The sequence below is a fragment of the Euleptes europaea genome, chromosome 3 (assembly GCF_029931775.1).
Source record: "Euleptes europaea isolate rEulEur1 chromosome 3, rEulEur1.hap1, whole genome shotgun sequence".
Classification (NCBI taxonomy): domain Eukaryota; kingdom Metazoa; phylum Chordata; class Lepidosauria; order Squamata; family Sphaerodactylidae; genus Euleptes; species Euleptes europaea.
The window spans coordinates 8,535,085-8,550,260 of NC_079314.1; the positions used below are offsets into that span (position 1 = coordinate 8,535,085).

The following is a 15,176-nucleotide window of genomic DNA, read 5'->3' on the forward strand; positions in this document are numbered from 1 at the left end:
GCCCCAATGAAGAGTTTGGCGGCCACGTTAATGGCCAAACTCTGAACACCCCTTTCAATGCTCCCCTCATCAGACCCCTTTGCCAGAAAGCAGCTCTGATTCTCAAAGCTCATACCCCGAAAATCTCGTTGGCCAGGAGGGTGCCACTGGACTGGAATCTAACATTCAATTCTTTCTCTGTTTTTTTAAAAAGTAAAAAGCCCATCTCCAGACCAAATCTCAGTCCCGACTTCTGGGAAAAGGCTTTGAGAAAGTTATTCTGGTTTCAGTAACTGGGAGAAGAAATGGCTTGTAATTCTCAGAAATATCTCAGCAAGGCTTGCGATTGTGAGGAAAGGGAAGGGGTTTGGGGGGAGGAGTTAGGCACAGCTTCACAACAGCATTGCAAGGTAGGGCATTCAATATTCTTTTGACAGATGGGTGAGGGGACTTAGGCTAAGCAGGTCAGAATCCAGGTTAGCCCCTTGTACCCCAAACATGCACAGAGTTAGGAGAAGGAGAAACTTACTCGCCTGATGAAACGATCCCTCAGACTCCTTGGCTGGTTCTGGTGGGTGGGGGGGAAGGGAGGAACAGAGAGAAAAATGTCAATGGAGAGGAGGGGGAGAGATGGAGGTTAAGAGTCGCTTTAGGACAGAGCAAGCTCTTGCTGAGCAGGCGGGGAACAAATTTAGATTGTTAGCCTTTTTTATTGGTTTTTTTAAGATATAAATTTTTCATCGTTTTAACAACAATTTAAAGGTAATATCCAACTCACAAATATATCAAATGTTGTTAGCCTTGATCTGGTATAGGTGAGGTATCGGTTGGACTAGGAGCTGGGAGACCCAGGTTCGAATCCCCACTCTGCCATGGAAGCTCGCTGGGTGACCTTGTGCCAGTCACACACTCACAGCCTAACCTACCTCACAGGGTTGCTGTGAGGACTAAATGGAACAGCAGATAATTATGTAAGCCACCTTGAGTCCCCATTTGGGGGGGAGGGAGGGAGGGAGGGAGGGAGGGAGGGAGGGAGGGAGAGAGAGAGAGAGAGAGAGAGAGAGAGAGAGAAAGAAAGAAAGAAAGAAAGAAAGAAAGAAAGAAAGAAAGAAAGAAAGAAAGAAAGAAAGAAAGAAAGAAAGAAAGAAAGAAAGAAAGTTCCATTGCCAACCTGTGGTCAGAGAAACCACAGATTTCCTGATCTTGCACTGCCCTCTAGTGGCACTCTGCAGAGCATGCAGCACCATTATTAAATAAACAAGGATTTTGGTCACCAGCATGCACATGCAGGCAATGCCCAGAGCATAGGCTTGGTGCCCTGCTCTTCCCCTCGTGCCCATACGCACGCCATGCACTTCCAGCACACTCTCACCAGACTGCCTGCGGCCACGGCGATAGGATCCACTCTTCTCCAGCAGTAGGATGGGGCAGCTTCGCCGGGCCCTCTCGGGGCTATACATGAATTCGGGAGGCTCTGGAAGAGGAAAGGAAGAGTGCTGTCATGCCTAGAAAGGGCTGGGCTGCCAGCCTGGAGAACAGCCTGGCTAGGCTCAGCGCACTGTAAAGCCATCGATTCTACCCCGGCGTGAAGGCGATGCTCGGGCTGTTCAATTTTGCCACAAGGAATACACTCTGCCTTCTCCACCTAGCAGCAGCCTAGTCTCCTGGGGTGAACTGCAGGTTCCATCAGGTGACCAGGGAGATCCTCTGTGCCTCCGTAATTCCCCCCTCTCCCAATTTACATCATTAAACATGATGCTGGTTAGGCAAACCACTCCCTTGTGCAACTTGGGACGGGTCTCATTTAAACTGTGCTGCAAGTAGCTTTATGTCCTCCATTAGGCAACGGTAGTCCCGTGCAGGTACCGGGTCATTACAGACCCCTGGGGTGACGTCACCATCCCAACATTTACAAGGCATACTCTGTTTACAGGGTGGTTTGCCAGTGCCTTCCCCAATTGTCTACACTTTACCCCCAGCACGCTGGGTACTCATTTTACCGACCTCGGAAGGATGGAAGGCTGAGTCAACCTTGAGCCGGCTACCTGAAACCGACTTCTGTCGGGATCGAACTCAGGTCATGAGCAGAGCTTTGGACTGCAGTACTGCAGCTGACCACTCTGCGCCACGGGGCCCTTCTGCATTAGCAATCCCATTAGCAATCCTAGTCCTCCATTAGCGATCCAATATCCACAATGGCTGCAGCTCTCTGGCGTGCAGATTGAGCACACAAGGCTGGCTCCGCACCGGCTGAGGTGCAGTTTCAGTAACCACCGCCCAATATCTGTCCAGCCCACTTTCTAGCAGTCGCTAGCACATCTTGTGGCAGTGAGTTCCACATTCGAGTAATGCGCAAAGACTTTTCAAAGTGTTTCTTGCAGCGGCCCTCATTACAGCTTGCCCTGCTCTCTCACCTGACTGCCGCCGGCCACGGGTGCAGCCCTTGGACTCGTCCAGCCGAGGGGAAGGCAGGGGCTTCTTCGGGGAGTCTGTGAAGACCTCTGGGGAATCTGCAGGAAAGGGGAAAACAAGATGGCCTGAAAGAATGCACAGAGCTCAGCCGGAGTACTAGAAATATGGCCTGGGGCTGAGCCCTTATACCCATCAGAATCTCTGGAAAGAGCAACGTGGTGGTGGTGGTGGTGGGGGTGTCACTTACTCTGGAAGCTGTTCTCCAGCAGGACTTGTTTTGCCTGCGTAAGGAAGAAACAGAGACAGAGTATCAGCCACTTCTGGGTGGGAGCACAGCTGTGGTTTCATGCCCTCGAAGAGCAAGACCCCCTTTGGCACGCCTGTCAACATCGGGAGCTGAAGTGACTCCTCCGATCCGGTCATGGGATCCCCTACATGCATCAACAATGATGCACGTTTTAAACATAGTAAAGTTACATCAGTTGTACGTCTAGGTGTCACACTGGCAGGGTTTGGTGGTAGAAAGTGCTGTCAAGCTACAGTGAACTTATGGCGATCCCTCAAGGGGTTTTCAAGTCAAGAGACAGAAAGAGGTGGTTTGCCGTTGCCTGACTCCACATCTCGACCCGAGCCTTCCTTGGTAGTCTCCCATCCAAGCAATAACCAGGGCCGACCCTGCTTAGGTTCTGAGATCTGAGAAGATCAGGCCAGCCTGGGCCATCCAGGTGAGGGCAGCATTAATTTATGGGCAGCCGAAAAGGTGAAACCGGTAGCCACCTTGAAAAATGGTGGCCATCTTGGCTTTTCTTGTTTTCCTTGAAAAACGATTTCAAAGGCTCATCACTATTTGGACAACGTGGCCCTTCTCCTCTGGAGTAATGGACAGTATCTAACCTCTTTTGCCACTGGGTACCTCTCCAGCGACCTTCTCCAAACAGGAGGCAACACTAGATGTCACCCCCTCCTCTCCCCAGGGCCACAGTTACCTTCTGAGGAATGGAGGCCGGGTGGTTCTCCACTATCAGTCGCTTCAGGTAGTGGATCCACAGCCGTTTCTCTTCTTGGTTTTTCACCTGCGGAAGAGAAGGCAAGCGTTTCAGTACACTTCAGCTGCACTCTCCCATTATTTCACTGGTCCAGGACACAGAGGCCAACTTTTTCATCCACATTTCCCTTCCACTCCTCGGCAGAATCCAACAGTGCCGCTGGGTTGCCACTGCTGGTTGCAAACTGAAGTCCCAGCAGGCACCAGGCTAAGCTGCCTTCTCCGCAGGCAGGAGGTGGTGATTCTCATTCTCTCAAAGGACATCAAAACCAGTGGGCAGAAAAGAAGAACCCGTTTTCCAGACAGCTCAAAATTGGGTATGCATTCAAAATATGGAAAATTTTCAAACTTTAGACCACAGAATTCCAAATTATGGAATTCTCAAATGTCTAATGTGAATAAACTGTATAGAGTTGGAGTTGGAAGGGGCCATACAGTCCATCTAGTCCAACCCCCTGCTTAATGCAGTATCAGCCTAGATCATCCCTGACAAATCATAAAGTCATTGATAGGGGGAATGAGCCCTATGGCGCAGAGTGGTAAGCTGCAGGACTGCAGTCCAAGCTCTGCTCACAACCTGAGTTTGATCCCGACCGAAGTCGGTTTCAGGTAGCCGGCTCAAGGTTGACTCAGCCTTCCATCCTTCCAAGGTCAGTAAAATGAGTACCCGGCTTGCTGGGGGTAAAGTGTAGACAACTGGGGAAGGCGATGGCAAACCACCCCATAAACACAGTCTGCATAGTAAACGTCGGGATGTAACATCACCCCATGGGTCAGGAATGACCCGGTGCTTGAACAGGGAAAAAAAGGCAAAGACATCACCCTTCCTAATTTCAGCTTGGCACCCATGGATCCGTTCCACTAACGTGCCCATGAAGGCAGGAGCTTTCCTTTGGCACAAGCAAGAGCCTCTTGCATCAAGGGACAAAACCCTGGGCTGGAGAAATTGCTGCCCTTTGCTGAATGGATCCATAAGATCCATCCCTTCATTTTTTACAGTCCAATTTTCTGAAACTGCACAAGCCCATCAGGCAACTGAGAAAGTGCAAAAAAAAACCAAAAAAAAGAAAAAAAAACCCTGCACTTGCATTTAAATGTTGACATTTAAGTGAGGAGAAGTAAAAGCCTCAAAACCCTTTTCTGTCTGCCCAAATTTGTCCCTGTTCCATGCTGCATTTTGCCTGCACATTCCAAGTAGCTTTCAATTCAAAATAACGGCTTGCAACACACCTTGTTCAACAACCGATGGGGGAAAGACTGAGGAAGGGAAGCGTAGCTGCCGATGAACACAGGACTGAAAGAGAGCCAGGGTGCTGTAGTGGTTAAAGGGCTGAACTAGGATCTGGGAGACCCAGGTTCGAATCCCCTCTCTGCCATGGAAGCTTGCTGGGTGACCTCAGGCCACTCACACTCTCTCAGCCTAGCCTACCTCACAGGGTTGTTGTGAAGATAAAGCAGAGGAGAGGCGAACAAGGTAAGCCACTTCGGGTCCCCATTGGGGTGAAAAGCAGGGTATAAATAAGTAAATAAATTAAATAGATCAGGTAGCCGGTTGTTTTTTGAAAGAACCCTGGGCTCAGTGTATCTGTATACGTGGTAGCTCCGTGGAAGATCTACTCCATTACATCCTGGCCTGCCCTCTCTACATCGAGCCTCGGAATAAGTTCCTGGCAAATATTCTTTCCGCTTCCCACTTATTATGTGATGCCGATAAACTAATTTTCTTGTTTTCCAATAGTGAATCTTTTGTTTCCCGGAAAATGGCACTTTATGGCCTTGTGGCCAGGAAAACCAGGGCAAAGAAAGCCATCGAATGAGGAAAGGAGCCAAATTGGTATATTTTAATCTTATGACTTTTAATGGTTTTATATATTTTTTAAGTTGTTATAATGTTGCCTTGATTGTAAAGGCCTATGGCCATGCACCATAAACACGACTGACTGACAATTTTTAAGAATAGATCAGGTAGGGAAAAAGCTTACCACTGCAAGAAGGGCCTCTGGGGCAAGACCCAAAGAAAGCATTCTGCTGCTTCCTTCCTCAGCCAGGCTCTGATACCAGAAGGGGGCTTGCCCCGGTGGAAAGTACTTGGGGAGGGGGAGTCTGGGGGAGACAAACTGCAGCTAAAAAAACCTCCTCCTAACAGAACCGCCCCGTGAGGGTCTGAGTCCCAAACAAAGCAATTCACAGCTAGATTTCAAAAATGACGCTGCCCTCTCCCCCCGCCCCCAGCTTGGCGCTGACTCTCCTGGGACGCAGCCGCTTACCTGAACCAGGTGTTGTTGTTTGGGGATGGAGAGGTCAGAGATCCGGAAGCTCAGCGGGTCCTTCGTGTTCTCCTGCAGGGCCAGGTTACAGCACTGGGGGGCAGGAGAAAGAGCCGGGCGTAGGGTCAGTGGGGCAAGATGCGCATCCGTCGTTGTGTCTACGCTGCCTGGGGAGCGCCAGGCACACTCTGGAGTTCAGGGATGCACAGCGAGGGCTTTTCAAACATGCTGTCTGTACTTATATAAGATGCTGTTTTCATTTGTGAAATGAGACATGTTAAGGTTGGAGCAGACTAGGGCTGAAAAGACCTGGGTTCAAAACTCCACTCACCTAAGAAAGGCATGAGTGACCCTGGGCCAGTCTCTCTTTCTCAATCTAACCTGTCTCGCAGGTGAAGATGCAGAAGCAAGAGCCATGCATGCAGCCCTCAGAGGAAGGATGGGGTTAGGGTTGCCAGGTCCCTCTCGGCCACCGGTGGGAGCTTTTTGGGGCGGAGCTGAAGAGGGCGGGGTTTGGGGAGGGACTTCAATGCCATAGAGTCCAATTGCCAAAGTGGCCATTTTCTCCAGGTGATCTCTATCGACTGGAGGGTGGCAACCCTAGTGACGGAAATCCTGCTGCCCTTGCTGTCCCCTTCCACAGGCTCAGATTCCATTACTTCTCCCACCTGCCTACCGTTCTGCCACTGGGCATGCCCCCAAATTCCAGAGCTATCGGGTCCCCCTTCCCTCCCTTCCCCAAATATCCGGCCCCTCTTACAAAGATGTGGCTCTTGTAGACGAAGGCTTCTCCGCGTCGCTTTGTGATCAGGATCACCTTGCTGAGGAGGAAGAAGACCCGCTCCTTGCGGGCGCGCGGCACCCTGAACTGCCCCTCCAGCACCAGCTCCCCAAAGGCCCCCAGCTCCGGGCCCGTCCACCCCACCAGCCGCTCCTGGATCTCCTGCGAAGGGCAGAGGGGTCGAGAGGGTTACGGAAGACGAGAGACACTCCGCAGAGCACGGGGGAAAGAGAAAGAGGCACTGGGGAGTCTGGGAAGCACAGCAGGGCCTAGCAGCGGGGAATCTCTCCCGGGTCTGCTTCTAACTTCCAAGTGCTTTGCATGATGACATTGCATAAAAATAATAAATAAAAATATTGTTTGAGGTAGATATAGGGTATAGCGATTACAGTGTTTAAAGAGGGTCTGGGTTCAAATCCCTACTGTGCCATTCAAGATTGCTGGGTGAGTTTGGGCCAGTCACTCTCTCTCTCTCTCTCTCTCTCAGCCTAATCTACCTCACAGGGTTGTTGTGAAGATAAAACAGAGGAAGGGAGAATGGAGTGCGCTGCCCTGAGCTCCTTAGGAGAAAGGATTAAAAGGTACAGATTGTTGTTGTTGTTAATAACAACAATAAAGACAACAATAATACTACATTGTTTTTCTTCCTTTGGAGGTTCACCAAAAAAGCTCAGCAAAAAGTTCTTTTCCAAGCTGCAGTTTGCTGAATGAATATATACGGAGTGGAACATGCTGCATTTTTGTAGGTCTGCATTATAAGCATGCCACTAGATCAGGGGTCTGCAAACTGCGGCTCCTGAGCCGCATGCGGCTCTTTGGCCTGTGGAGTGCGTCTCTCCGAACTTGGTTCGGAGCCCCTGCTCTTGCGCCCCCTTGCGCCGGCAGCCAGGATGCGGAGCCGGCGCGCCTGAGAGAGAGCGAGAGCGGGAGAGCGGGCGCGCTGTCTCTCCCCCGCCCGCTGTGGAGAATGGCCGGGTCCCCCTTCCCCTTGCCTTCAATGGTTGGGAGGCTAAAGCCTCCCCTCCCCTCTAGCCGCGCGATTGCTGGGCGGGCGGCTCGGCGGTTCCTGCCCCCCCTGCCTATCAGCTGTTGGGCGGGGCGGCCTTCCTTTGGTAGAGTCCCCCCTTCAGAGGCCAGGTCTACCAATTGGCTTCTATGGGCCTCTGGAGGCCAGGTCTACTGCCAAGAAAGCCAATGGGTAGACCTGGCCTCCCAATGGGACTCAGCTGGAGGCCAGGTCTACCCATTGGCTTTTATGGCGGTAGACCAGGCCTCCAGACGAGGACTCCGGAAGGGGAGCGGGAAATGGCAGGGACTTACAATTTAATTTTTATCAATAAATAAGATCACTATTAAGTATGATATCAAGTTTTATTCAGTGTACCTATAGTTTAATTAAGACTTAAAACTTTAATTAAAGTTTATTAAGTTAATAAACAGTGTACCTACCTATATAGTTTAAGAAATTTGGCGAAATCTCAATCGTTGTACTGTTGATATTTGGCCCTTTTGACTAATGAGTTTGCCGACCCCTGCACTAGATGATACCACTTAGCATTTTCAAAGTGCTTCGCATACATTTTATTATCGTTACCTCCACAACTACCCTGTAAGGTAGGCCAATATTAAAGCCCTCATATTACAGGGTGGCCAAGGCCAAAAGAGTGGCTTGCCACCCAGTGAGTTGACAGCCAAAGAGGACAGTCAAACCCAATGCAAGATGGTCGGGGGGGGGGAGGGGTGTGGCTCAGTGGTAGAGCATCTGCTTGGCATGCAGGAGGTCCCAGGTTCAATCCCCGGCATCTCCAGTTAAAGAGACTAGGCAAGTGGGTGATGTGAAAGACCCCTGCCTGAGACTCTGGAGAGCCGCTGCTGGTATGAGCAGACAATACTGACTTTGATGGACCAAGGGTCTGCTTCGGTATAAGGCAGCGGCATGTGTGTTCATGTGTCCTTGTGGCCATGAAGAGATGCTGGGTGGAGCCTCAGACATTCAAGATGGTGCTGAATATAATTTGCACTGATGGAGAATCAGGTCCCCACCCTCAGAACTAGCAGCAGCAGAAGTAACCAATAAATACACACTTTTGCATTTTACATTTGGGCCACCGGTGCAGAATTTGCATGGGTCTGGAGCCCAATTTGGCAAGAGCCAAACTGGGCTCCAGACCCATGATAATTCTGCACTGGTGGCCCAAATGTAAAATGCAAAAGTGTGGGCCAGCGTGGTGTAGTGGTTAAGAGCAGTGGTTTGGAGCAGTGAAGTCTGATCTGGAGAACCGGGTTTGATTCCCCACTCTTCCACATGAGCGGCGGAGGCTAATCTGGCGAACAGGATTTGTTTCCCCACTCCTACACACGAAGCCAACTGGGTGACCTTGGGCTAGTCACAGCTCTCTTATAGCTCTCTCAGCCCCACCTACCTCACAGGGCGTCTGTTGTAGGGAGGGGAAGGTGATTCTAAGCCGGTTTGATCCTTAGGTGGTAGAGAAAGTTGGCATATAAAAGCCAACTCTTCTTCTTCTTCTATTATCCGCACCTTCAAAAGTGTGTGTTCATTATCCGTACCTTCAGCCGGATGGCGTGCTCCTGCTTGCGTTTCATGTCGTTGATGTACCAGGCCACGGCGGTCATGGTGATGCTGGCCTCTTCCACGGCCTCGTAGCCGGGGCTGCTCTTATCGTAATGTTTCGCTAGCTCCTGCGAGGGAGAGCCAGAGCAGAGCGGGGAGATCAGCCGCATTGATTCCCTTAAAACAGACAAGCCCCGCTTCTCCAAAGCTGATTGACCGCAGCAGAATAAAGCCATACATTTCAGAATAAAACACACTTTAAAAAAATTAAGTTGAATTGGTAAAAAATAAACAGTAGCCTCAGAATAAAATTGCAACGATATGGTGGTGGTGGAATGTGCCATCAAGTTAGAACCAATTTATGGCGACCCTGTAGGGTTTTCAAGGCAAGAGATGTTCAGACGTGGTTTGCCATTGCCTGCCTCTGTGGTAGCCACCCTGGACTTCTCCCATCCAAGTGCTAACCAGGGCCGACCCTTCTTAGCTTCCGAGATCTTACAAGATCAGACTAGCCTGGGCCATCCAGGTCAGGGATTACACCGATATATGTATCATAAAAAATTATTCTTGTTTCACAGGCATGGGAATCTGCCAAGCTGGGACTGCCCGACCTATAGAGTTCCAAACTCTGGGCTGGGAAATCCCTGGACAGCCCAGGCAGGCGAAGGAGCTGACCTGCAGAAGGAGATGATACTTGAGGATCCTCTGGACGGGCTTCAGGAGGTAGGTCTCCAGCGGCAGCGAGTGCGAGAGCGTGGCTTGCCTCTCGCGGAAGAACCTGGCCAGGGAGTCGTTTTCCATGCATTCCCGCAGCACGGAGACAGAGCTGGGGAGAGGGGAGGGAGACAAGGGTGATTTTCTCGAAAGGATTGTGTGATGGAGCGGGGGGGGGGGGGGTCAGGAAAGAAAGTGACGACAGAGGGGAGAGGGAAAGACAAGGAAAGAAGGGCGTGTCCCCGCCCCACCCCAAGGATTAGCCGCTTGTGTTTGTTTTTAGGAAAGAAGCAGGCACGTTTCTAGTCCTCAGGAATGTTCCTGTTTGGTATATTCCTATAGCTGGTACAATAACGAGTGTATGTTCCAAATTGCGGCAAAAGGTGACGGATGCTGAACAGGCAGATGGTACCATCACAGGGTTTAGTGCTGTTTGCTAAGAAGAATAAAGGCAACCCGACCCAGCCTCTGCCCAGAGATAGGCTTATGGTCTCCTTGAGAGAAGGAATCTGTGGACAGGGGAGGCATCACAGGTGGGTTGCAGAGGAACAAGCAGGGGGGAATGAGAAGAGGTTTGGGAAAGGCCTTGGTTTTTATTTACTTTATTTCTGTCCCACCTTCCTCCCTAATGGGGACCAAAGTGGCTTATGTCATTCTCCTTTCCCTCCGTTTTATCCCCACAACAGCCCTGTGAGGTATGTTAGGCTAAGAGCACGTGACTGGCCCAAGGTCACCCACACCCAGCAAGCTTCAATGGCAGAGTGGGGATTTGAACCTCCGCCTCCTAGATCCTAGTCTGACAGTCTGGCCACAACCTATGCTGGCTCTCTTGTCGGACTGTAATCTGGGAGACCTGGGTTCGAACCCTCACACTGCCATGAACCCTGATGGGCAACCTTGGGCCAGTCATGCACTCTTGGCCTTGTGTACCTCACAAGGGTGTTTATGAGGAGAAAACAGGGAAGGGAGGACCTGCAGCCCTTGGGGAAGCGTGGGATAAAATATAGCAGATAGAAGGAAGAGGGAGACATGTCGGGGGGGGGGGTTACTTCTCCATCCGGGGGTGTTCTAGTAGAAGCGGCTGATGGTTGCTGAAGGTGCACTGAGCAGGTGCGATCAGGGCACGTGTACTTACTTGGGGTAGTTCATGCAGTACAAGGTGTAGATATCAAATTCTTCACTCTGCAAGAGTTAATTGAACAACACTGAAGTGCATTGAAGTGCATGCAGTTTCTTTAAGTGGAGGCATTGCAGCTTTGCTCAGCAGGTTACCAAGGGCATTGTTCCTCTTTCCCACTACACTGCGGGTTGCTTGGCTTTTGCCTCCAGGAGAAGCAGCGAGGGCGTTTGTGTGTCTCCGTACTCACTCAACCAGACCGCTCTGGGATTCTGACATTCAAGAGTAAGGGACCACTCAAACAACCACTTTTAACTCTCCAACGCCTGCGGTGGGGAGAGGGGGAAGGCACTTACTCTTTGAACGAAGCACTCTGCAACCGCACAAGCGCTGGCGCTCCTTTCCAAATCTTCCAGCAGCTCCCTGCTCAGAGAGAGGGAACAAACATCACGCCATCCACATTGACACCGTCTGCTAGAAGATTCCGTGCATCTCTTTGCTAACACCTAAGTGCCCCTTTACTAAAAAAAGGAAAGGTAGTCCCCTGTGCAAGCACCGGGTCATTCCTGACCCATGGGGTGAGGTCACATCCTGATGTTTCTTAGGGTAGCCCCCTGTGCAGGTACCGGGTCATTCCTGACCCATGGGGTGACGTCACATCCCGACGTTTTCTAGGCAGACTTCGTTTGCGGGGTGGTTTGCCAGTGCCTTCCCCAGTCGTCTTCCCTTTACCCCCAGCAAGCTGGGTCCTCATTTCACAGACCTCGGAAGGATGGAAGGCTGAGTCAACCTTGAGCCGGCTGCCTGGAACCAGCTTCCATCGGGATCGAACTCAGGTTGTGAGCAGAGCTTTGGACTGCCGTACTGCAGCTTACCACTCTGCGCCACGGGGCTCCTGCCCCTCTACCTGCAGCTAGTACCCTGGTGACACCCGCCAATCACAGATTGGTTTCTGATGTTTCCTCCATTGGGAGGAAAGACCCAGCGACTGCGTAACCATAATAGGCCTGTGATGTGAGCAACACTCCAGTGTACCCCATAGATGAGTCACAGAGGGTTGACACTGTCCGCATGGGTGCGTTGGGTTCCCTGAGAATTACACCTGATCTCCAGACCACACAGACCATTTCCCCTGGAACAAATGGCAGCTTCAGAGGGCAGACCCTCAGGCTTCACGTCTCTACTTTAGCCCCTCTACTTACCTGGCCTTTAATAAGGCCAGGCTAACTCACAGCAAGGGTTGCCAGCTCTGGGTTTGGAAAGACCTGGAGATTTGTGGGGTGGAGCCTGAAAAGGGCAAGGGTTGGGGAGGGACCTCAGCAGGGCATAATGCCATAGGGTAGAGGTGTCAAATTCAAATGTTACGAGGGACAGGTATGACATGTCACTTGGTTGGGCCGGGCCATGCCTCGCTGGCCCAGATTGGGGTGTGTGTGTGGCTGCCTCAACTGACCATGGGCCAGATAAGAGCTCTGAAGGGGCCAGATCCGGCCCTCGGGCCTTACATTTGTCACCCCTGCCATAAAGTCCACCTTCCCAAGCGGTCATTTTCTCCAGGTGAACGGATCTCTATCACCTAGAGGTCAGGTGTAATCCCAGGAGATCTCCAGCTGCCACCTGGAGTTTGGCAACCCTTCTCTACAGTATCAGAGAAGCATGCCTATTATACTAGGTGCTTTGGAGCACAGGCAGGATAAATGCTGCTGCAGTCCTCTTGCTTGTGGGCTTCCCAGAGGCACCTGGTTGGCCGTTGGGTGAACAGACTGCTGGACTTGATGGGCCTGGGTCTGACCCAGCGTGGCTTTTCTTATGTTCTTACCCACAGGGCTATCAGACATATTACTGCAATTTTGGGGACAGCTGTAGAAAAACTGGTGTGGTAGAAACTGTCTGGAAGGGGAGCAGGGAGCTTGCTAGAGAAGTAGTCGAGGGCTGGGTCAGACTATTAGTCTACCTAGTCCAGCATCCGGTTTCACACAGAGGACAACCGAATGCCTCCAGAAAGCTGGCCAGCCGGGCCCAGAACCCAATGTTGTTGCCCCCCGGCACTGCTATTCAGTGTAGGCTGCTTTGGAACAGGGAGGTTCCATTTAGTCATCGTGGTGGACTCCATGAACTTGTCAATGCAAGGAGAGAGACACTGTCCTTCAGTGTTACTCCTCTGAAGATGCCTGCCACAGCTGCTGGCGAAACGTCAGGAAAGAAAATACCAAGACCACGGTTACACAGCCCGGATAACCTACGAGAACCAATTGTCAATGCAGTTTTGTGAATTGGGGTCACTGCAATTTTAACCCATGCTGAAAGAGTCTATCGCTGAAATTTAGAGGAACTGAAAAGGAAAAGGGAAATTTGATGGGGGGAGGGAGGGAATATCCACTACCGCTGCTACCCTCGGAGTCATTGCTGTGTGATGTTTTGAGCCATTAAGGACAGCGGGAGAGAAACTGTAGTATCCCCGTTACCAAGTGCGGCAAGCACAAGCCTGGCACTGAAAGTGTTAACTGTATTGCATTGTAAGCGGGGGGGGGGGGTCTACATTGGTGTCAGGACCAGCCGATCAGCTCTGTCCCCCCCCCCCCCGCCTCAGCCTCCATCCATATCCCCCACTGAGTTAGGTTTAAGCTCTTAAACAGCCCCAGATGCGGGGCCAGGTTGGCGGAGGGAGAGGCTGGCAGCCATTCAGCTTTTTCTAAAAAAGGAAAAGCAACAGGAGACGTTGGAGAGAGAAAGTGCACGGGGGCTGGCTAGGAACGGTGGCTACAAGCCCCAGAAGGCTTCTGCCTCTTTAACAGCCCTAACACACACACACACCCAAGGGTCACACAGGACTTCCTTCCAAGGCCAGGAGTCAAATCAACAAGGACACACAACGGCAGTGCAATTTGAAAAACACTGTGGCCAGTCACAATGGGTAGCCGTGTTAGTCTGTCAATAGCAGTAGAAAAGAGTAGGAGTGCAGTAGCACCTTAAAGACTGACAAAATTTCTGGCAGGGTAGGAGCTTTCGTGAGCCACAGGCTCACGAAAGCTCCTACCCTGCCAGAAATTTTGTCAGTCTTTAAGGTGCTACTGCACTCCTGCTCTTTTCTACTGTGGCCAACCAGTTCCTCTATAGCAGGGGGGCGGATATAGGGTTGCCAGCCCCCTCTTTGCTACCGGCGGGAGGGCAGGGTTTGGGGAGGGGAGGGACTTCAGTGCCATTGAGTCCAGGAGATCTGCAGGCCCCACCTGGAGATTGGCAACCCCATAAGGGGGTCACTTAGGATTGTCAGCTCCGGGTTGGGAAATGCCTGGAGATTTGGGGGGGTACAGAGCTTGAGGAGGGGGTTTAGAGAGAGGATGGACTTCAATGCCATAGAGTCCAACTGCCAAAGCGGCCGTTTTCTCCAGGCGAACGGATCTCTATCGGCTGGAGATCAGTTGTAATAGCAGATCTCCAGCTACTACCCGGAGGTTAGTAAACACTAAGACAGCATAAACTGCAAACAACTAATTTCTCAAAACTTGAAAAGCAAATTCATGCGTATTGCATTTAATACAAAAATGGACAATGTCCACGTTAAACAATTTTCACAATTGCCAATTGTGAAAATTGTTTAACGTGGACATTGTCCATTTTTGTATTAAATGCAATGCGCGTGAATTTGCTTTTCAAGTTTTGAGAAATTAATTGTTTGCAGTTTATGCTGTCTTAGTGTTTACTAACTTAACTTACAACATGCTAACTTTTGTTTGCTACTACCCGGAGGTTGGCAACCCTAGCCAGATATGACATAAATGTCACTTGGTTAGGCCATGCCTCACCAGCCCAGATCGAGAGTGGTGGTGGGGTGGCTGCCTTGGCTGGCTCGCGGGCCAGATAAGAGGTCTCAAGGGGTTTTATGTTTGACACTTCTGCTCTGTAGGTTCAACAACAGGGTATAGAGGCCGAGGCCTTCATAAGAACATCAAAAGAGCCCTGCTGGATCAGACCTAGTCCAGCAACCAGTTCCTCTGGAGGGCCACTCAATTCATCATGTTAATACTTATGCTGCGCTTCAGTTCTGCCTTTTGGATTTCTGGTTGGTTCTGGACTTCTACAATCCTAATCCTATTGCATTGCCTATTGAATGTCCCCTCCTGTTGATTGTACTGACTCACTCCGTGCAATCTGCCTTGAGAGAAAGGCAGGCTGTAAATAATGTAAGCCAACCAACAAACAAATGAGGCAGACTAAGACGTTAAATCGACCTCCACAGCCTTAAAAAAAAAGCCCTGAATGGGTCATCCCAACCTCAGAAGCAAACA

General features: G+C 50.9%; 1 protein-coding gene across 1 annotated transcript in view; it reads right to left on the reverse strand.

Annotated features, from left to right (window-relative positions):
* Positions 1-15,176, reverse strand: part of PLEKHG2 (pleckstrin homology and RhoGEF domain containing G2) — a 37,733-nt gene that overhangs the window by 13,950 nt on the left and 8,607 nt on the right. The window contains exons 4-14 of the mRNA XM_056845869.1: positions 11,244-11,310; positions 10,906-10,952; positions 9,732-9,882; positions 9,053-9,184; positions 6,464-6,646; positions 5,704-5,796; positions 3,378-3,464; positions 2,639-2,672; positions 2,394-2,489; positions 1,352-1,453; positions 509-547 (exon numbers count right to left, since the gene is read on the reverse strand). Of these exons, the coding sequence (XP_056701847.1) occupies positions 509-547; positions 1,352-1,453; positions 2,394-2,489; positions 2,639-2,672; positions 3,378-3,464; positions 5,704-5,796; positions 6,464-6,646; positions 9,053-9,184; positions 9,732-9,882; positions 10,906-10,952; positions 11,244-11,310 (1,031 nt within the window). The remainder of the gene's footprint in view (positions 1-508; positions 548-1,351; positions 1,454-2,393; positions 2,490-2,638; positions 2,673-3,377; positions 3,465-5,703; positions 5,797-6,463; positions 6,647-9,052; positions 9,185-9,731; positions 9,883-10,905; positions 10,953-11,243; positions 11,311-15,176) is intronic.